General features: G+C 45.5%; 1 protein-coding gene and 1 non-coding gene across 2 annotated transcripts; both read left to right on the forward strand.

The window, feature by feature from the left end:
- Positions 1 to 937: 937 nt before the first annotated feature.
- LOC150022756 (uncharacterized) lies at positions 938 to 14,870 on the forward strand. Its single transcript, XM_090269266.1, has 2 exons — positions 938 to 1,054; positions 13,408 to 14,870. The coding sequence occupies exon 2, from the start codon at positions 13,430 to 13,432 to the stop codon at positions 14,342 to 14,344; it is 915 nt and encodes a 304-aa protein (XP_090125392.1). The 5' UTR covers positions 938 to 1,054; positions 13,408 to 13,429; the 3' UTR covers positions 14,345 to 14,870.
- Positions 14,871 to 18,278: 3,408 nt separating this feature from the next.
- On the forward strand, positions 18,279 to 18,467 carry LOC150022757 (U2 spliceosomal RNA). Its single transcript, XR_016513574.1, has one exon. It is a non-coding gene; the product is annotated as a U2 spliceosomal RNA (small nuclear RNA).
- The last annotated feature ends 2,925 nt before the right edge of the window (positions 18,468 to 21,392 follow it).

The following is a 21,392-nucleotide window of genomic DNA, read 5'->3' on the forward strand; positions in this document are numbered from 1 at the left end:
CAGGAAATTTTTAATTTTCTCTTTTATGCTTACTTGTGTTTTACACTTCGACAACAAACACGTAGGACTTGACTAACTTCAAAAAGAAATGAAGGCACCCTGGCTGCTGTGGCTCAGTGGATTGCGCATCGGCCTGGGAGGCAAGTGTCGCTGGTTCGATTCCCGGTCAGGGCACATGACTCGGTTGCACGTCAGGTCCCCAGTTGGGGGTGCAAGTGAGAGGCAACCACACAGTGATGTTTCTCTCCCTCTCTTTCTCCTTTCCCCTCTCTCTAAAAATAAATAAGTAAACAAATAAATAACTCAATAAATTATTTTTAAAAAATGAAGGCTATAAATACGAAGAAAACTGGTGTATAATACAATTAGTAGGATAGGGGATTTAGAGCAGACATGTTGGCCAACAGGAACTGTGAGTTTTCAGAATGATACTGTGCCGTGCAGAAGCTTCGAACTTCCTGTCTCTTGTTTCCTTTGTGAAATTGTGGTCATTTCTATAGGAGTAGCCTGAGATCTTTGAAAGCTAGTCAGACTTAAAACTCTGGTTGCAGTGGCTTGAATTTTTCCTTATGTTAGCGGGGCAAACTTTTTTTGCTTTCTCTAGAAACACTTTCTCTTGTCACCTTTAAATGCCATGAAGTGGGTCCCAATCCCAGAAGGATGCAGAGAGCATGTGTCTCTTTGCTGAGGGACCGCTGTGTGCCAAAGGGGAGGTGCTGACCCTCAGGGTCCCTCACTTCCTTCTTGGAGAGAAGGCCTTGAGTGTCCTTGCAGGAAGTGGCTACGGCAGAGTCCCCGGCAGCCCTCTGTGCTGTGAATCACAGTGTGACACTGGCTGCAGCCACCACTGAAGGCGCCCCAGGTCGGAAGGCTCCAGGTCCTGGGAGACTGAGAAATGGAGCAAGTCCCGTGAGTCACTTCTGTGAGATGCTGCGCAGGAGGAGTTCTTCCTGGGATTCACAAAGCAACTCTTGTTGATTTCCCACAAACCTTTTCCTGGGGAAGAGAACTCATTTTCTCCACTGGCGAGAAAGCTCTCCATTGGGAAAGTAAGGTAAGGATTTTTCATGTCAGGCTAGACATCTCATTTCTCACTTTTATTTCTGTGTGAAATTGATTCTCAGTGCTGCAATTTCAGAAACGATTTTAGCTGATCATTCCCTTCTGGAATTGTCCCATTGTGATGGTAAGCAATCAACTGGCATCTTAGTTTCACAATGAGAGCTCTACTTACCACAAAGATCAAAATGCTTCAGTTGGAGTGGTCAGGGCACTCTGTCTCAGGAGGAAAATACATGTGGGAGAGGAAATGAGGTCAGAAGGTGAACAGTAGATGGTCTGAAGGAGCCAGTCTGTGTGTCTACTGGTAATATCATCCACAGCCCACCAGAATGTAAACTCCACTCAAGTTTAGACTTGTCTGCCTTGTTCAATGTTGCATCCTGAGCATCCAGAAGTCAGAGGTGCTCATCACACGTGTGATGAGTGGATGAATGGAAGGCCGGCTAGCTGGATGGATGACTTGTTAACTATTTCCTAGAGTCACTGTCCTCTGAGAAGTTTTCCCTTACCTCTCTAGGAATATTAGACTCGCTCCTCTGGGTTTCCATGGAACCATGAATCAAAGCACTTAACTCACAGGGTTGAAACTATTTGCTTACATATCTGTCTTCCCTAAAAGACTGTAAGCCCCACAAATGTAGGGATTCTGCCTTATTTTTCCACTTAACTGACCAGAGACACTTCACAGTACTCTGGCACATAGCAGATAGTCATTGAGTAAAATAATAATACTGCGGCACTTTCTTCTTCGATGTTGGTCATGCATTATTAACTTCTTACTCTTTGCTCTTGATTGCTTCCAAGGGAACAAGCATCCTTTTATTTTCAGCTGTCATTTCATTATCTTTCTGTTGAACCTAACATATACACTGAACGGTTTCCATGGATTACATTTCCAGAATCAAATCAGTCACCTCCTGATGCTGTACCATGAGACCCCTTACTTAATCTCATCAGCAAACCACCCCCAAGTCTTAGGGCCGGATGCACTGTCTTTGAGAGGGCCACCTCGACACAGCACACCCCTCTTGGGTTAAGTTACAGCTCTAGTCACAAAACGGAAGTCTCCAGCCTGGTCCCCACGCACTCTGTTCCTCTCTTTTATCGCCCGTAGTCCTCTGTGGAGAGACTGTACTTTTCCAATAGGCACACTTGCTTTCTGAGCGGGGCGTGCTGCCTTGGGGCGCAGCACCTGCAGGGCTCCGCTCTGACAACCGTGAAAGAGCCAACGGAGCTCTGTGGCCTCCAGTCCTGGAGCAGCCAGAAATGGTGTCCATGTTCTGAGACCAGGAATTTAGGAAGTCAAGACACTGACTAAACGGCAAACACACATCTAAGATCAGGGCAGGCTGGGAGTCTGAAACGAGGGAAATACTCAGATTATGTAAAACTGGCAACAACCACCGCCGGGCGCTTCGGCCATTTCTAGCACGTGGCTGGACGCGTGGGTCACAAACCTCTAACACTTACACAATGGGACACCACGCAGCCGAAAGAAAGAAGGGACTCCTACCTTTTGCAACAGCAGGGATGGAAGTGGAGAGTGTTATGCTGAGTGAAATAAGCCAGGGGGTGGAACCCAAGTACCATATGATCTCACCTAATACAGGAGCCTCGTGAACGAAACAAACAAAGGAGCAAAATAGAAGCAGAGGCGTGGACACAAGGAAGAGACTGGCGTTGGCCAGAGGGGAGGGGCAGGGGGAGATGGGGGGAAGGAAGGAAGGGTCTAGTCAAGGAACTGGTATAAATGACGCCCGGCGCGGACAACGGGGCGGGGATTGACTGTGGGAGTGGGGGCGGGGCAGGGCAGGGGAGGGCAACGGGGGAAACATTGGGACAGCTGTCATAGAACAGCAATAAACAAAGATATTAATAAATAAAATGTGAAAGCACCCCAAAGTCAATGTAAATAAAGTAAAACTAAAACAAACGACAGCAACAACGAAGATGACGACAGCCCGGGAGCAGTGACGGGCACCTCTCTGGCAGGGCTTGCGATAGCGGAGAATCCCAAGTTCTCTGCTGTTCTGTGTGGCCTGCTCCGTGCGCGGGGTGGTCCGAGCGGCCGAGGAGGCGGCGGAAAGGAAGTCCTGTTGGAAGGTGGCTCGGGAGCTGGGGCTGGTGCCCTAGACCAGAGTGGCACTGCCGTGCCTTGGCGGGGTACACGCCGCCGGGGTTCGCATGTCTCAGCCTTATCTAAGCCCCGCTCCCACCTCCCAGGAGGCCTTGCAACCTGCGTTCGTGTTGTCACCTCCGCTCACCCAGTTGTGCCGCACCCCGAGAATCCCGTGGGGACTGCGCCCCTGCTCTTGCACGGGGGCCTTTCTCCATGCGTCTGCGTCCCGACGGCGTCGAAAACCTCAATCATTTGGGGCAAACCCCAACAAGGGCCAGTGTCTTGATCTAGCCAGCTGTCTCCTTCAAACGTGTGTTTCCTTCATGGAGGTCCTGTCTTGTCTGTTTTTCTTCTTCAGGGGTGATCTACGAGTTTGCTCGATCAGATTTGCCCTCATTTTCTGCCCTCAGTGTCAGCTTCTCCGCCCCCCTCCCCCACCCCCACCCCCACCCCCCGTGGGGGTTTTCTAGAGCGCTTCTTCACCCTCCTCTGTGTTTCCCAAACAGCCCGCTCATGTCCGTGCCTTTTCCGGGAAGCTTCTGCGAGCCTCCTGTCTGCACTGCCTGGGACTTAATCTCGACATCGCAGCTCTGGTTTTCCACGCAAGAGAAGGAACAATACCTTCCTCCAATCCTCTTCTTGGAAAAAGGAGAAGGCAATTCACCCTTTTTGAACAAAAGGTTTGTGGTTTTCATACATTTTCTCCAATTGAAAACATGTGAAATTCACCTATGTTTTTGCCACCGCGCTCATCAACTATCCCCGCGTTTATTACGCTCCCACTTCCAAATCAATGAAGGAACTCTCCTGAGGACAGACACCATCTCTCATTCATGTTGCAGGCCCAGCAGGTGGAACGGTGCCTGACACGTGCGGGCAGGTGCCCAACGTATGTTTACTGAAGGAACGAATGCGTGATTGCACACATGAAGAGATTAGGATACGGGCGTACATTTTAAAATCTGATTAAAATTTTTTGGATCATTCAAAAGTGGTTTAAGGATAATAGAGCTAGAGGTTTCAAAGTCAATAATTTTCTTTGTCACCAATACTTAGAATGTGAGGTTTTTTGAAAAATACGAAATAGTTACAAATAATGTTTTCAAAAATAGCATTAGTGACAATAAAATTTTTCTATTTGGGAACAAGTCCATTAAATAAAAAGATAAATATAATGCTTGTATTTACTGATAATCACAAGGGTAAATATTGAAATAGCCATTTTCTCTATAAATATAATTCAAAATTCTGTGTCCATTCTTTAAAACAAATATAAATGATACTGAGATTAACCAAGAGCTTTAATAACATGGCATAGTGGACTTTGCTATTAAAAAAAATGCCAGTCCATCTGATGGAAATAGAAAATATGCTGTGATAGGTGGGCTTATATCACAGCCAAAGGAACTTTATAAGTTCTGATGATTGAGAGAAATCAATTATATAATTAAGTAAAAGTTCAGGTTAATAATCAGTCATGTGCTAAATAAAAGTTCTCAGAGCAGGCCAAAGGTCAAGGCACTGCATGAATTTTCACTTTCAATTTTAAGATTTATTTAAAATCATACATTGTTCAGGTCTAGGAAGTTGACTTTGCAGGACATGTATAATATGAGCGGTGCAAAGATACCTAATAAAGACAGGGGTATATAACCAAGCAATGTATATTGTATGTAGCTTTCAAAACTAAAGGAGTTCTTTTTCATTAGTGAAACAAATCACATTATATAAAAAAGGTTAGTAAGAAAAGCCATAATTAAATTGCACCTTAATTTGGGGAAATGTTGTAGAATTGAATCTAACAGAAGTTTACAATAATCTTCAATGCTGAGTCAGAGAGAGAAAAACCAAGGCACTTCTTGGAATCTGCTTATTTCTACTTTGCCAAGACTGTACTGATGATATAACATTTGGCTTATGGCTGAAGCCAGGCGTGGTCTACTGATTCAGAAAGGGTATGTCTTGTTGTTTAGGAGAGCAACTATCTTAATTGTGCAATGAAAGGAAACCATTGACTATGGAGTAGAGGATTGCCTACTAGCAAAACATAAAACTCACCATTTGGCTGCTATGTATCATTTTGTAGGCTCTAATAATGTTAAAGTCATATGCAGGTAAAATAACTTTTCACTAACTTAATAAGTGCCGTCATGCAACATTAAAATAGCTTCAGCATATTTCAAAAGAAAATGCTACAAGATGAACTCTTGTTAGAGAAAAACCAATAGCCCAAAGACAAAAACCTCCTTAGAGTCAGAGGAATAGGACTGGCAATGAATCATTTTCTCAGTGGCAGAATGAGAGCTGTTTATTCTTTGTGGTTTGCAGACATCCTATAGACCTTTGGCACCTGAAGAGATAGGGAGAAAGAGGGAAAGTCCATCTGCTCACTACCTGCTAGGTAACGGTCAGAAGATTCAGGACTGTGTAAGCTCTGTGACCTCTGCGGCTTGGAGTGTCTTGTTTACTGTGTTTCTCCAGCACTTAGGTCCATCCTGGGAACACTCAGGCAGCTGGAATTTACCAATGTCCACCTCTGCCACTTTTGTCTCTTGGTTAGTACCATGTCACTCTAGAGCGCTCCATCCAAGTAGAATTGAGTGACTTTTATTTTAATCAGTGTACCATAATTTCATATATATTCATTATTTAAGTGTCTAAGATTCATGGAAAATGTCATGTTACACATGACACCATCATAGTCAGAATGGCACCGTCCTTTTCTGAAATCCTGGGATGACCCCTATGCCTTATTTGTACCTGAAGATAGGACAGGAAATGTGTCATGAACCTGTGCCCTCTTAGTTTACACAGATATCATTGTTACTGCCATAAGCTGGACCCTACACCCCTATCATTCTCTAAGATAAAAGGAAAAGAGCTTCATCACCATTCTTATGAGCTACCTCCTTTCCAGTACTTTCTTCTTAAATATTTATTCATAGTCCAGGTTTGGGGACTTGTTCCGTCTGCCTGTGTGCTTGGGCAGCCTGGTGTTTTAAAATCTCAAGGTGTTCAGTACATTGCTTTTTAAGATGTGTTTTTAAGAATTAAGTAGTTTAGGAAAGGACAAGGTTTTATTAAAGCAAAATAGTGGGTCTTTAGATTAATGAACTCTATGAGTACTGAGCAGAATGTCTGTTGTTCTAAATTTTGTCCAGAAAAAAACGGAAGACAAAGCTGGAGAACTTCCCTTTTTATAAAAAAGGCAGATTAACACTCCTTTTTAAAAGCTAACTGCCTGGAAAAGCACTCATTAGAAAAACGGGTAATTTTCCTGTCTTCGGAAGTCACAGGATATACCTACAGAAGCTTTGTGTTTTCACCCAGCTCTCTGCATCACCTCTGAGAGCCGTTTCCAGATGGCTAACGATCACGGCTAATACGTAGTAAATGTTCATTCTGGATGTCAACTGCCCGGCACTCATTAAACACTGGTTCCCTCCCTTCCTTCCTTCCACAGTTTGAGGAGAATAGCAGAGGAGGTCCCCAAAGCTTCATGGGCTGGAGTGATTTTCAAAATACTGAGAAGTATGGCCACAATCAGAGCAAAGGGAAAGACACGTTTAAAGAGAACGGGGCCTGTTTATTGTGGGGGAGGTCTGGTCCCTCAAAGAGCAGTGGTTCTCAACCTGTGGGTCGCGACCCCTTTGGGGGTCGAATGACCCTTTCATAGGGGTCGCCTAAGACCATCAGAAAACACATATGTAATTACATATTGTGTTTGTGATTAATCACTATGCTTTAATTATGTTCAATTTGTAACAACGAAAATACATCCTGCATATCAGGTATTTATATTTCGATTCATAACAGTAGCAAAATTATAGTTATGAAGTAGCAACGAAAATAACTTTATGGTTTGCGGTCCCCACAACACGAGGAACTGTAGTAAAGGGTCATGGCATTAGGAAGGCTGAGAACCACTGCTCAGAAAGGGTTTTAAGAGCCATTCTGATGTGTGCCCTCTCCTCAGTACGCTCTGCCAGCAGCTGCTTAGCCCTGGGAATCATTTCTGAAGTTTGTCCTCAGCTGATAAGTTCTTCCCTTTGGGGGCAAGTCACACACTGACCCTGGTGGTGGTAGCCACAGTCTGCCCGACTGTGAGCGTCCAGGAAGGAAAGTTTCCCTCCGTATCAGAGACCAGAGATCTTTCCTCATTCAGAAATTCCCAGGAGTAAGTACTGGGGGGGCGTCTAGCTGGACCCACGCGAAGCTGTTCTCAGCTACCTGAAATAAGGTGACAGCCGGCTGCTGCTTTTCCCTGCTGTAGCCATCTGCTAGGGCTGCCATAACCACAGTACCAGCCTGGGCAGTTTAAACAAGAGAAACTGGAGGCTGGAAGGCCAAGGCCAAGGTGCTGGCAGGGTTGGAGTCCTCTGGGGCCTCTCTCCTTGGCTTGCTTGTAGGTGACCTTCCTCTTGCTATGTCTTTATGTGGTCTTTTTCTCTGTGCGCACACACCTCTTTGGTCTCTCATGTCCTTACGTCCTCTTCCTACAAAGACACAAGGGCACTGGTCAGATTGGATGGGGGCCCCCCCGATGGCCTCATTTTACCTTAGTCACCTCTTTAAAGGCCCCATCTCCAAATCCAGTTGTGTTCGAAGGTTCTGGGGGTTAGGGCTTCAACACATGAATTTGGTGGGGACATAATGCAGACCAGAACCCCTGCTCAGTCTTTTCTCTCTCTCTCTTTTTAAAAGAATTTAACCCACACACTTGAATATGGTACTGTTAGGAAAAAACAACAAAAAACAATATCAAAATGTCATCTCAGAAATCAGAAGAGCTGGGTTTGAGGTCAGATGTTCCCATTACCCAGCCACTCCCTGAGCTGAAGAGTGGGGAGCCGTTCGCAACCTTTACATATTGACCTTCACTGATGTGGGGGCGCCTGGCCCAGGGTGTAGAGAGCGGGCCCTGCGGTTGGACTGCCTGGTCCAAATTCCGCACCACTGCCCTGAGCTAATGAACTCGGGCCGAGTTCCGCCCTTCCTCTGTCCCTCAGTGTTCTCCTCCGAACCATGGGCACAGTGGTAGTGTTTACTTTATAGGCTTGTTGTGCAGATTAAAGCAGCCAGCCCCCGCTAGAGCCCTCTCGGCGAACAACCCACACGTGCTATCTACCGTGATCTTTTGTCTGTGCCATAACCTCCTTGTGGGCTCCCTCCCAGGCCCCCCACTCACGCTGGCACACAGCCAGTACTCGCCTGATCTTCTGAGCTGGGCTCTCTGTTCTGGAATGGTTGCTTAGCGAACCCTCCGAGGCCAGTTCCCCAGCTCAGTGACCAGCGCCCGTGACGAAACCAAGGCAGCCGTTGCCCGTCCAGGGCAGGGACCTGCCTCACTTGGCCCAAACTGCCTGACTGGGAGGGGAGCAGGGTGGAGAGCAAGAAGGGGTTCCTCCAGGTGCATCAGCAGAGCGAATGTCCTGTTGTGGAGCCATTAACACCATCTTTGCATACGGACGTGGGGACAGACCAAGACAAACCAAAGGAGAGGAGCACAGGCCACTTGTTCAGAGTTTGCTACAGCAGGGGGGCAGCCATCCCACTTGGGTCTGGGTGGGCACTCCATGTCAGACAGAGGAGTGGGAAAGCCTAGAAGTGGGTGGCCTCAGTGACTGGTTAGGGGCGCATCCTGGGCTTTCTCTGGTTGGTCCTAAGTTGGAAGCAGGGACAAAATTAAGGATGAGCCCTGGCCGGTGTGGCTCAGTTGGTTGGAGTGTCGTCCCATACACCAAAAGTTTGCGGGTTTGGTCCCTGGTCGGGGCACAGACCTAGGTTGGGGGTTTGATCCCCAGTCGGGGCTTAGACAGAGTCAACCAGTCGATGTTTCTCTCTCACACTGATGTTTCTGTCGCTTTGCCTCCCCTTCCTCTCCCTCTAAAAGGAGCAATGAAAAAAATGTCTTCCAGTAAGGATGAAAAAAAAAATTAGGGGAAAGTCCAGCCCTCCCCACACATCTGCTTCCTTTTTTTGGGTTTTTGCAGAGAGTGGCGGCTCTGGCTTTGTCAGGGCAGTTGTGGCTATAATGCAATTCCTCCCTGAAATCTCTTAGCACCAGGGTGTTATTTCAAAGCTGAAGCAAAAGTTACATTTGGTGCTAGAAAGAAACAGGGATTACTTATTTTTCAAATTTCAGAAGAACAAAAAGCCTCAAAAAAACTGTCCTTAGGTGGAGATAATATGAAGAGATGAGGAATTATTATATGGGTTTGGTTGCCATGAGCTCTTGACATGCAAATATACCTCCGAAAAGGGATTTAAATTTGGAGATGCGGAGAGTCTTTCTGGCTGCAGGATCTTGAATAAATCACTGATCTTTCTGAGGTCTCATGAATAAATGAAAGGCAATGATAGTAGCCCTCATTGATTTTGCAGATTTGCAGCCCTCCTGGAGGGTCCATGTATATAAAAAGTATTCTAAGCAACCCCCTATGGGAGCAATGTCTTCGCTGTGCAAATTTCTCCTTGGCCTGGCGGCCTGCTCAGCAGACCACCTACGAAATGCCGCTAGGCAAGCAGGGATAGGCATCCCGTGTTGACTCTTCACCTGTGACATGTGCTCCTCATAATTGTAATCATGCAGGGCCTACAAAATAAATTTTAACCTTGGAGTGACATCAAGGCCCTCCGAATCTGGTCGCAGCCTCATTCTGTCCTTGGTCCTCTAAACAAGCCGTCCCTCCACCCAAACTGATCTGTTCATTGTCCCCTGAGCCTACTGGGCATGGGCCCACCTTGGCTCCTGTGGCTTTCTGTGATCTGGAATCTGTACCTCTCTTCTCCCCTCCCCACCTCACCCTTGGCCCTCCTTTGCTCTAGTTTTCATCCTTGAAAAGTGAATTCAAGTCTCACCTCCTCCAAGGAGCTTCCTCTCACTGCCCCAGCGATCCCTCTATTTCTAGACAAGCCTCTCACAGCACACCCAGCTTTCTTCTGCATTTGGTGCAGGAGTAAAACCAGATATGATGTTTTGTGTTATGATGACCTCATCACACCGTACTCTGCATCTTCCCCTGGACAGGAAGCCCCCGCATGGCAGTGCCGGTGCTTTACCGCCTTTAACCTCGCTGTTGAAGACTGTGTTGTACGTTTCGATGCTCGGTGAAGGCTGGTTGAGTAAAACAATACACTAGGTGCCCCATTGATTAGTGCGTTAAACATATTGGAAAACCAGAGAAAGTAGCCCTTGCTTGGTCTCTATAAACAGGTCCTTGAAAGCACTCCCGGTCAGAAGCGAGGGCGGTTGGTGGTCTCGCCTTTGTTGGGACCGCAGCTGTGGTAGGTCATTCAGGGGGAAAGGGACAGCTTTTAGAATTGTACTCCAAAGGAAGCAAATGACACTCACGCTCCGTGTTGGGTTTCAAGTCTTAGAACATGATGGGCCACGCCCAGCTCGCTGCTGTCGGGGAGGTTCTGTCACAGAAACTGGACAGGTGTGGGGGGGCGGGGGCAGGGGGCAGGGCAGGGGGCAGGGGGCAGGGGGCAGTGGGCAGGGCAGGTTGGCCTCACCCAGGTGCAGGGAAGTCATGCTGAGCAGAAATCCAGCTGGGATGCTGCAGACGGTGACTGAGATTCTGGGCAGAATAGTGGGTGGGGAGCAAGGCTGAATAATGGGGAGCAAAGCCCATTAGTGGGGCCAAACCTGCGACACTGAGCCCAGGAGTGGGCATCGTTGGGACGCCCAAGCAGAGAGGGAGGCCACCACCATGTGGAAGCTGCCGGCAGCGACCATCCTAAGCCCGGGGCCCAGCGGCTGGGTTTCAGGGGCCCTGGCAGGTTAAGGCAGGCGCTGTCCTAGAGAGCCCAGGGCTCACTTATGGCTGCAGCATGGGGAATAGGAGGACACTGTTCTGGGGCAGGAGCGGGGAACTCTTGTTCTCCAGACCCCACGTAAGTGTTGGCCTCTGAGGATGTGAGTGAGGATGACTCTGTCGATGTAGAGAGAAAGGATGTGGAGCTTGGTGATGCTGCCTGGCTGTGACGCAAGGAACCAAGGACCAGAGAGACGTGGTGGTTTCGATGTCCGCTCACACTCCTTGTGAGCAGGAGCTCTAAGCTTAGAGCCAGCTCGTGTGCCACCCCCAGGGCAGGGGTAGAGTGCTTGTTCCAACTTACTCGGGTTTTCATAGTCTTCCCAGGGGCCCCTCGTTTGCGTGGTGGTGCCTGAAGACAGATACAGGGGTGAGCTCTGGGAGGGAACCATTAAGAAGGGGCATTCACTGTGGACAGATGTGCATTTTTCTGTTTATTATTGAGGGATCCTCGTGTAAGAGTGATTGAAAAACCCACAGCAAAAGAAGCTTGACGGTGAGTATGGCAGAGACTGTTACGTTTCTATCCCTCTCTGGAGAGCTGGAGGGGAGAGAAAATAGGTACCTAGAGTTCAACAGCACGACAGTGGCAAAAAGAAATTAAAAAAAAAAAAATCTATCAGAACAGGGAAAATTCTCCACAGAGGGTGACAACACAGTATGCAGGGGGAAAAATTGTGCCTTCAGCAAGGGATTTCGTAAGAAGCAATGACATTTTAGATTCTCAGGAAGTTGCAATAGCTGCGCTTCCATTGTGATACGACCTTTAGGAAATCAATAAATTTATTGTACCTCTTCAGGGTCCATTTTATCTACTTCAAACTCTAGGGGCCAGAATAAAGGAATAGAAACCCATTTAAGCTAGCTCAAATAATAGGGGTGTGTAATGTTTTTAGATTCCAAAGACAGAAAATGCAGAGCGTATCGGTGGAATCAGAAGTTCAGGAGCCAAGGTTGTTGTTCTCTTTGTCTTGCTAGGGCTTTTGTGGCCTCTCAGGGGCTGTGTGGTCACTCTTGTCTCTGCTTCTCTCCTACCTCTGTCTCTACACTACTCATCTACACTCCGAAGTGACTGGCAGGCCACTTATACGACATCACACTCAGATTATAATCTCTTTGTGCAAATCCTTGGGTTGAGTTTTTAAGAGACAGACATTAACTCAGCACAGACTACAGGATGATTTTTCTGTAAGTCAGGTCTCTACCCCAGGTCCAATCCACTGTGATGGGGGAGGAGGTGGTGCTATCTAGGTCACGTGGAAGCAGGCAACAAGGTTATGGTGGGTTCCTGACCTCGGATGGGGTACAGGTAGGGAGACAACAGTTGGTTTCCCTTCAACAGACTTCCAGAGAGACAGCAAAAAGACTGTGATTTGGGGGGTTCCCCAGGCTGCCATGCAGTTCACCATTTATTGCTGTGCGTGGTTGAGAAGATTTTAGAGCCCCCATACACACATCTCACCACTTTAGTGGTCATAGTCCGTCAGCAATTCTGAGACACCAGCACCTTCCTAGACATTCAATATTCCAACTTCTTAACAAGAGAAACAATTTTCTTACAAATGGGATTGGCCAGTCAAATGACATTGGCCAGAGAAGACCTCAGAGAATCCATTCATTTGGCCTTGCATTTGACATAACCTTCCTGTAGTGGTTGAGAGAGTGGGCCCTGGACTTGTTCTTTCAGATTCAAATCCTGGCCCCACTAGGCGCTAATCACAGAACCTGGAGCAGGTTACTTAGCCTCCCCCAGTCTCCCTTCCCCTGTTTGTGAAAAGTCCGGAATAAAAAGCACATGGTGGAAAAGAAAACGTCCTCTAGCGATAGTGAGGAATATGCTCTGAGAACAGTTTTGATCCCTAGAGAGTACTCAGTCAGTATCACCCACGATTGTCATCATTTTTGTTAATTTCCCTTTCACGTCTTATAAACCCAGATGAATCCAAGTCTCCGTACCAATGACTTCTCTGCTATGCAGAGAGTTCTTGCCCCCACTTCTTCCGCGGACCTTTGCAAGCGCTAAGTGTTAACAAGGGCTTGGTGGTTCATCAGTTGACTCTGACGATGTTCTGCTTCGTGCTCTGAATTTTAAAATTTCTCACAACCAAAGGTGGAAGAGGATGCATAAGGAATACAACCTTGATCTGATTTTGTGCAATTTAATGAGTATGGGGTTTTTTAAATCCTCTGCTTAGATGACTTGAGTGTATACCTCTTCCCTGAAATAAAGAGAAGACACCAGATGATTTCCCCAGTTTCTTTGGTCAATGTCAGTACTAACTAAAATTGTCACCCTCTACACTGAAAAATATGCAATCTGTTCCTTGAGACTGTGCACAAGATTAGAGCCGGAAAACCACACAAGAAACTATAAGCCAGACTCACTCTTCTTCTTCTCTCCTGCAGGAGCCAAGTGGCCCCGAAGACCATGAACTTGTCTTCTGAGCACTGCAACATCTCAGATTGGCTGAGGCTTGAAGCAACAGTGAAGGCCTCTGTGTACGTGGTCACTTTCTCTTTTGTCACATTCATCACAATTGTCATCATTGCCATAGTGTCACAGAATTCAAAACTGAGGAAAGAGGCCCGCTACATCCTCCTCTGCCACCACCTGATGTGCATCTCCTCCTACTGTGGCCTGGGGGTAGCCTTCCAGGGGATGCGGGCCCTACTGGCCAACAGCCCTGTGGTGATATGCTGGGTGGTGTTCGGGGTCCAGCTCAGTTTTGGAGAAGGTATCCTCTTCACTCTGGCCTTGATGGCTGTCAACACTTACCTGGCCATATGCTGGCCGTTGAAATCTCTGTCCTTCGTAAATTCAGTTAAATATAGGGCTCTGGCTGGGACCTGGATAATCATTGTACTCAAGAATGTTTGCTTATTCATCATAGAGGGCACCAACTCCACTTCAGTGGCTGTTTTAAGATCCGAACCCCTTTGCCCCGTGAATTTGAACAGTGCTCCTGCCAGAGCCGTCGGCATGGTTTTCCTGCTCCTCCTTCTGTCTATTATTCTGATAAGTTACTCTCTAATATATCGAGAAGGCAAACGTGCTGGCCATTTTAGTAGGTCAAATATCAAAGCAAGGAAAACAGTCCTTATTCATTTATTGCAGATAAGCTTACATGTAATACCGATCTTGATATTCATAGGTTTGGGAAAGATGTGCGGGGTGTTTTTCTTTGCTCTAAACCTGGTGCTTTTTGGAGTCTTTGCATTTGCCCAGTGTTTTAACCCTCTGATCTATGCGCTCTGGAATAGGGAACTGCGAAGCAGATTATATTATCGGATGTGCGGTCAGCTGTGGTGTGGTCACATGATGAATAGCAGAGGGCCAGTTTAAACAAAAACTCAGCATTTTTTTCTTCTTCTCATTTTTGATCCTCAAGTGAGGATTAAAACCAGTGAGGATTGGTTTTAGAGAAAGAGGAGAGGAAGGGAGAGAGAGAAAGAAACATCGATGTAAGAGAAGCATCAATCAGTTGCCTCCCATATGTGCCCCGACTGGGGATTGAACCTGCAACTTAGGTATGTGCCCTGACCAGGAATCGAACCAACAACCTTTCGTTGTACAGGACAATGCTCCAACCAACTGAGCCACCCACCTGGGGCAAAACCCAGCCATTTTGAGTCAATAACTCTAGTCCTAATGGACCATTGGCTGGGGTTAAGGACTTGCCTTTACTCAACCTAAAATGGATACATTAATTTGATTTTGAAAATAATATTAGTAACTCAAAGTTATTCATCTGGCTTACAAACTTTGCTGCTGCAGATACTTATTTGTCCTCAGTGAAATTATTTTATGTCTTTAATTTTAAACCCAGATCAATATTTTTGGCAGCATTCTTTACTGTGTTTCTATAGTTGGGCAGCTGTTGAGAATGCTCCTATTTTAGAAACCGAGAAATAGTCCCTGGTTGATGTGAAGGGAAGAAGTTTGACTGTTCCCCTTATGTTAATTAGGGGTAGATTTAGGTACATACAATCACAAAGGAGAAATAAAATAGCAGTGACTTAGAAAACTTAAGAGATTGATTTTTTTTTTCTTATGTAAAAGAAATCTGGAGGCACACGACCCGGACCGGTGTGGCAGCTCTGCAGGCTTATTCTCTTTTCCTTTGTCATAGTTTGTGTACGACCTCATGACCCAATATGGCTGTTAGTGGCCCTATCATCACATTCCCACTCCAGCCAACAGGAAGGAGCAAGGTCACAGAAGGGTCTGTACTCTCCTTCTGAAGACACTTGCTAGAAGTTATACGGAAACACTTTTTTTTTTTTTTTTACATCTAACTGGCCAAAATTTAGTCATGTGGCAATGCTTGACTTAAGGGAGAGTGAGAATAAATTCTAGCTCAGTAGTAGTTTCCCCAGCTAATAATGAGGGTTCTTAGCATGAAGAAAGGAAGGAAGGAGGCAAAATTATCTCAGGGGCCATTTTCTCAATAAAATAAAGTATAAAGAAATGCAACGGATGCATTATTATCGTCACAAAAAATACATTCTGCTTTTCAATGCGGTCTACAAATACAGCATTCACTGTTCAGGATCCCGGAAAACCTTAACTGTGTCATGCCAATGGCGCTTGAAGAGAATAACATCAGTGGGAACACCAAACTGGTTTAAACATGAGAATTAACTCATTATTCAAATCTCAGGAAGTCTGAGGCAGCAGTATGGAATACATTCTTTCACAGAAGTTTATATATGAAATTTCTTTACATAGACCATCCATTTGTGAATCCGTCAGGATTCATTTCTAGAAACAGGAATTACCACTCTAGGTATTTTAAACAGAAAGAAGTTAATATAGGAATTAGATGCTTACAAAGTTGCTGGAAGGTCTGGAGGAGGGGAAATCAGGGCTTGATGTCAGCAGTGAACCACTGCAGCTGTGACTGGAGGTCAAGCAGGTGTGACTGGAGGTCAAACAGTGTGACTGGAGGTCAAGAAGCTGCTTCCACCATGGACCCCCTGGAAACAGCCATAGGAAGGTGGTCCATCTTCCAATTCTTACATGATTGCCTCTACTTGGTGGAACATGCCTGGCATTGGGACCCTAAGAGCCAAGTGGTCTGGGAACTGACGTTCTTAGTTTCAAAGACTTGGCATTATAGGAAATGACCCCGAAAGCAGCGTGACAAGAGGACTGAATGAGCCAGTCCATGAGATCCTGCGTTACAATAGGTTTTTGTTTTTTTTTTACAATAGTTTTATTGTATGGACAGGTAATAACAGCAACAACTATGATGACAACAAAGAAAAGAAATACCATGTGTTGGGCAACTTTTAGGCTCCCAACACAATGCAAGCCATTGTACATGCACTATGCCAAGTCCTCACATTTTATAATGCAGGTGTTATTATTTCTGATGTATAGATGGGAAAGACTGAGGCTTAGAAAGGCCTTGCAGGAGCACAGGAAGTCAGGACATCCCCTTTAAGATCTGCCATATGCATGACGTGGCCCAGGGTGGTTAGTTCATAATTACTGAGAACTGGACCAGTTGCTCGGGAAATTTAAGCCTTGGTTCTTCCCTTTGCTTTGCATGCAGACCCCTGGCTTGTGGAAAAGAGCCCTTTACTTAGCCTTTGCTTTGACTACTCTCCCACCCTTAGACCTTCATTCTTTTTATTTATTTGGTAAAAACATTATTTTATTTTTTATTTTTATTGAATTTATTGCGGTGACATTGGTTAATAAAGTTCTGTAGGTTTCAAGTGTAAAATTCTATACTACATCCTCTGCGTATTGCATTAGGTGGTCACCACCCAAAGTCATGTCTCCTTCCATCGCCCTCTGTCCCCCCTTTCCCCTCTCCAACCTCCTCCACCCCCCTTTCTTTCTGGTAACCGTCATACTGTTGTCTGTGTCTCTGAGTTTTGGAGATATCTTTTTGCTTAATCCCTTCATCTTTTCTACCCAGCCTTCCAACACTTGGCCTCCTCTGACAGCTGGCAGTCTGTTCTCTGTGTCTGTGAGTCTGTCTATGAGTCTATTTTGTTTGTTAGTTTATTTTGTTCATTAGAGTCCACATACTTAAGAGGTGAAACCATATTTTACAATACTTGTCTTTCTCTGACTGGCTTCTTTCACTTAGCATAACACTCCCCAGGTCCATCCATGTTGTTGCAAAAGGTAAGATTTCCTTCTTTTTAAAGCCTGAATAGCATTCCATTGTGTAAGTGCACCACAGCTTTTTTAAAAAAAGATTTTATTTATGTATTTTTAGAGAGAGGGGAATGAAGGGAGAAAGAGAGGGAGAGGAACATCAATGTGTGGTTGCCTCTTGTGCGCCCCCAACCAGGGACCTGGCCCACAACGCAGGCGTGTGCCCTGACTGGGAATCGAACTGGTGACCCTTTGGTTTGCAGGCCAGCACTCAATCCACTGAGCCACACCAGCCAGGGCTGCCACAGCTTTTTTTATCCACTTGTCTACTGATGGGCACTTGGGCTGCTTCCACATCTTGGCTATTGTAAATAACGCTGCAGTGAGAATGGGGGTGCAAGGACCCCATTGTTTTTAGATTCTAGTGGATTCTGAGTCATGTCTAGACTTTATTTTGGCTTCAAGTCCTGCTCGTCTCCTCTCAGTGTTCACTCTAAGGCTCCTCTCTTCCTCCAACCCCAACTCTGAGAATTTAAAGCACCATCCTCTCTTTTCCAAAATGCGAGTCTCACTCCAGTACAGGTACCGGGTTTTCTTACCTTTGTCTTCTGGTTCCCAACACAGTGCCTGGCAGCCAGCAGGCTTGACAAAAGATGAAAAGGACTCATTAGTCAGTAAGACATGGCTTTCTACCAACTCCCTCTCCATAAAACTCAAACTGTCTTTCTGTATTTGTTGACATTTTAAGTAATCCGAGAGCAGAGAGTGGAAGGAAACTCCCGCCCCCCAAATTACCAAGTTTAACTTAGTTATGAGTCCTAGATCCAATGCACACAATTCAATTTATCCTTAAAAATTTTAAATCTCTATTTTCTGATATGAAAAGGTAACTTCTACTCGTAACATTCATTGAGTGTTAGAGTGGCAGTTTTTATTTTCAAATGCACAGCCTGTCCAAAAACAGGCGGTGGGCCAACTTTGGTCTGTGGCTGATTCATGCCAATGTCTATGAACAATGCATTTCACAGATTTTGGTGCTGGGAATGAATATTCGTCAGGATAGACTGGGTTCTGCCACGGTAACAAAATCTCAGTGGTGTTACTTCTCAGGCTTTTGGTTTAAATCAAGTGGAGGGTCAGTTCTTTTTTATTTATCTATTTATTTACTTATTTATTTATTTATTTATTTTTTTGGAGGGTCAGTTCTTTTCAGTTTAATAGCTGATATGTCTTCTGCCCGAGGACAATATATTAAATGGATTTCGGGAGCAGGAAGATGGAATAGGAGCTTCCTCCATCCACTCTGCTTATCAACCTGGTATTGCAGTACCTCCAGAAAGATGCACCAAAAAAAAAAAAAAAAAACCCAAAACAAAACAAAAAAAACCTCAGTGGCTTCAAACAACAAAGGTTTATTCCTTACTCATGCAAGGTCCCCTGAAGGTCAGGGCTGCTCTTCTCTTCAGGGCAGCTGCCCCTGTGCAGTGAGTCACCTTTACTCCTCTGTATGGACACATGTCCCTTCAATATTGGCAAGGGACAAGAATGTGGAAAATCATGCACCAGCTCTTAAAGGATTCAGACTTCTGGGTCCATAAAGATTTTTTTGGCTGCACCCACGTGCACTCATTTCAGCATTATCTATGACTGTTCTGCATCACAGGAGCAGAGCTGAGTGGATACACGGCCAGCAGAGCCTAAATTATTTCCCGTCCAGCTGTTTGCAGAAAGAGTTTGCCTTAGTGCAATACGCAGGTGACGTATTAAGGAGCTGTAGACTTGAAATGTATATCCCTTTATTAACCAATGTCACCCCAATAAATTCAACTTAAGAAGATGCTAATGCATTATAAAAACATTTGCCCACCCTGGCCTAGAAGACAACTGTCTCACAAAACATGAAATTTGATGACTTTGATTTAAAATGTGATTCAGAAAAATAAGACTCCAAATAAATTTAAGGAACACCCCGATCAATTAATTTTCTGTACGTTTATATTGTTATGGGTGATATAGGATTAAAAGATCTGTCTAAATAAGTTTAAAAGCTCTTTGAACAAGTACACAGTGCAACTCCTGAGAAATAACAATGCATCGCAGTGTAGTTACATCTGCGACTTTCTCTTCCTTCTTCACAACCCATGGTCTCTTAGACTCAATAAAATACGGTAGTGAACGAGGTCTGTTCTGGAAGTATCCAGCCACGTCCTATGAAAAATAGAGGCATTTATTGAAGAAGATACAAGATAAAGAAAACACTGTATATAAGACAATGACACCTTAGTCCCCTTCAAAGTAGACACCTTGGGACCTCACACAGGTCTCCCGGTCACCACCAGCTGCCCTGCTGTATTTTCCTGAATCTCATCCACAGTCTGAAATCTCTTCCCTTTCAAAAGTAATTTTAGCTTCGGGAAAAGCCAGAAGGGGCAGGGCGCTAAATCTGGGCTGTAAGGGGGTGAGTCACCTCGCTGATTTGATATTTTGCCAAAAATCTCTACACCAGATGGGATGCACGAACAGGCGTGTTGTGGTAATGAAGCTGCCAATCACCAGTTGTCCGTATCTGAATCATCTGAATAGATGTTTGAGCTTAACACATAATTTGATGCAGATTCACTGCTCTCCTCGCTCAGTCATTTTGAATAAGACACCCACACAGTACATGTGCTCACTCAACAGCATCTACCGCCCCCACTGACTAGTACAGTGAAGTCGTCATTGTTCACAAATGCGCATTCCAGTCCACTCTCCTCGGCTGCCAGGTTACATCGATGTCACCTAAACCATTCTCGCTATGTTAACAATGGCTGGACTTTTTCCGGACACACCTCATAAAAGCCAAAAAGTGAAAAGAAATTCTCGGGAAGAGCCTTTGAAAGGCTAGTTACAGTGAGCAGCTTTCTGAATCAGCTGTGCTTTCTTGCATGAACTCTGCCAGTGGCAGGTGGCAGCATGACTTCATACAGGGGCTGAGATGGAGCATCAGGATGAAGCAGTCTTCCATTTAGGGCGTCCCCTAGATTTCATTCGGCCGCGCAGGGGACCTGGAATGGTAAATAGCAGTGGGAACGCCCAGTCAGGGGCCGTTTCTCATCTTGTTGAGAAGTGATCACCTTTGCACCACGAAGGGTAAGAGGTGCCCAAGGAGTCTGGGGTGAGTGTTTGGCTGTTTTCTGCAGTCTCCTTTGTCAGCACTTCTGAGCACGGCAGCCAGCTGCGCCCTCACTTTCCGGTAAAAGAAGGGAAACCAAGTGCTGTGAGATGAGATAAGCTGTACTCTTTTGTTTTTTTTTAATTCTTACCTACTCTGACAGTGAAATATTAGTCTGGATGGAAGGCAGGAAAGTAGGCAATTTATTCTGAGTCATTATACTTAATTAAAGGAGGAAGTGCTTATAATATACGAGGACTTGTCCTAGTGCCTTTAAATGGGCCTCCACGACAAAGGTACTCGCGGAAAATTCCAGAAGACACAATGGAAAGTGCAAATAACAACATTATCGATTTAGGGGACGGCGTGGGCCAGGTGCGACCAAAATGTGGGGTCTGATTTTTGGGTGGGGGGGGGTTACATTGACCGTGTAGTCTTTTTTTTTTTTCAATTACAGTTAACTTTCAATAGAGCATGTAGTATTTTTGAAGTCAGGTTTATTGAGGCATAGTTTATATGCAATAACATTCCCTCCTTTTGAACACAGGTTCACGAGTTTTTGACCAGTTTATAGAGCCACGTGACGCCAACAATCAAGATAGAACAGTTCCATCACTGCAGAAAGTTCCATCAGGCCCTTGGGCAGTCAATTCACTGCTTCCATCCAGCCACTGACAACCACCAATCTGTGCTTTGTCTCTATGGTTTTCCTGTCTCTTGAATGTCATATAATTAGCATCATATAAATGACATCATACTACTGCCAGCTGTTATGGACTGAATTGTGTCCCCTAAAATTTGTACACTTAAGTCCTAACCCCAGTACATTCGAACATGATTATATTTGGCAATAGAGCCTTAACAAAATAAGTAAGGCTAAACGAGGTGATGTGGGTGGGACCCTCATCCAATATAAGAGGCATCCTGTTGGACAGAAGAGGAAGAGACATCAGGGATGCACACACGCAGAGGAAAGACCATGTGAGGACCCAGCCAGAAGGTGGCATCAGCAGGCCAGAAAGAGGATGCTCTTCCCAGAAACCAACTCTGCCAACACTTCAAACTTGGGCTTCCAGCCTCCAGAACTGTGAAATACAAATTTCTGTTGTTTAAGCCACCCAG

This window comes from Furipterus horrens, unplaced genomic scaffold, assembly GCF_987537825.1.
Source record: "Furipterus horrens unplaced genomic scaffold, mFurHor1.1.pri manual_scaffold_1, whole genome shotgun sequence".
NCBI lineage: Eukaryota > Metazoa > Chordata > Mammalia > Chiroptera > Furipteridae > Furipterus > Furipterus horrens.

Coding starts and splice junctions, on each gene's coding strand:
- LOC150022756 (XM_090269266.1), top strand. CDS start 13,430: ATGAACTTGTCTTCTGAGCACTGCAACATCTCAGATTGGCTGAGGCTT.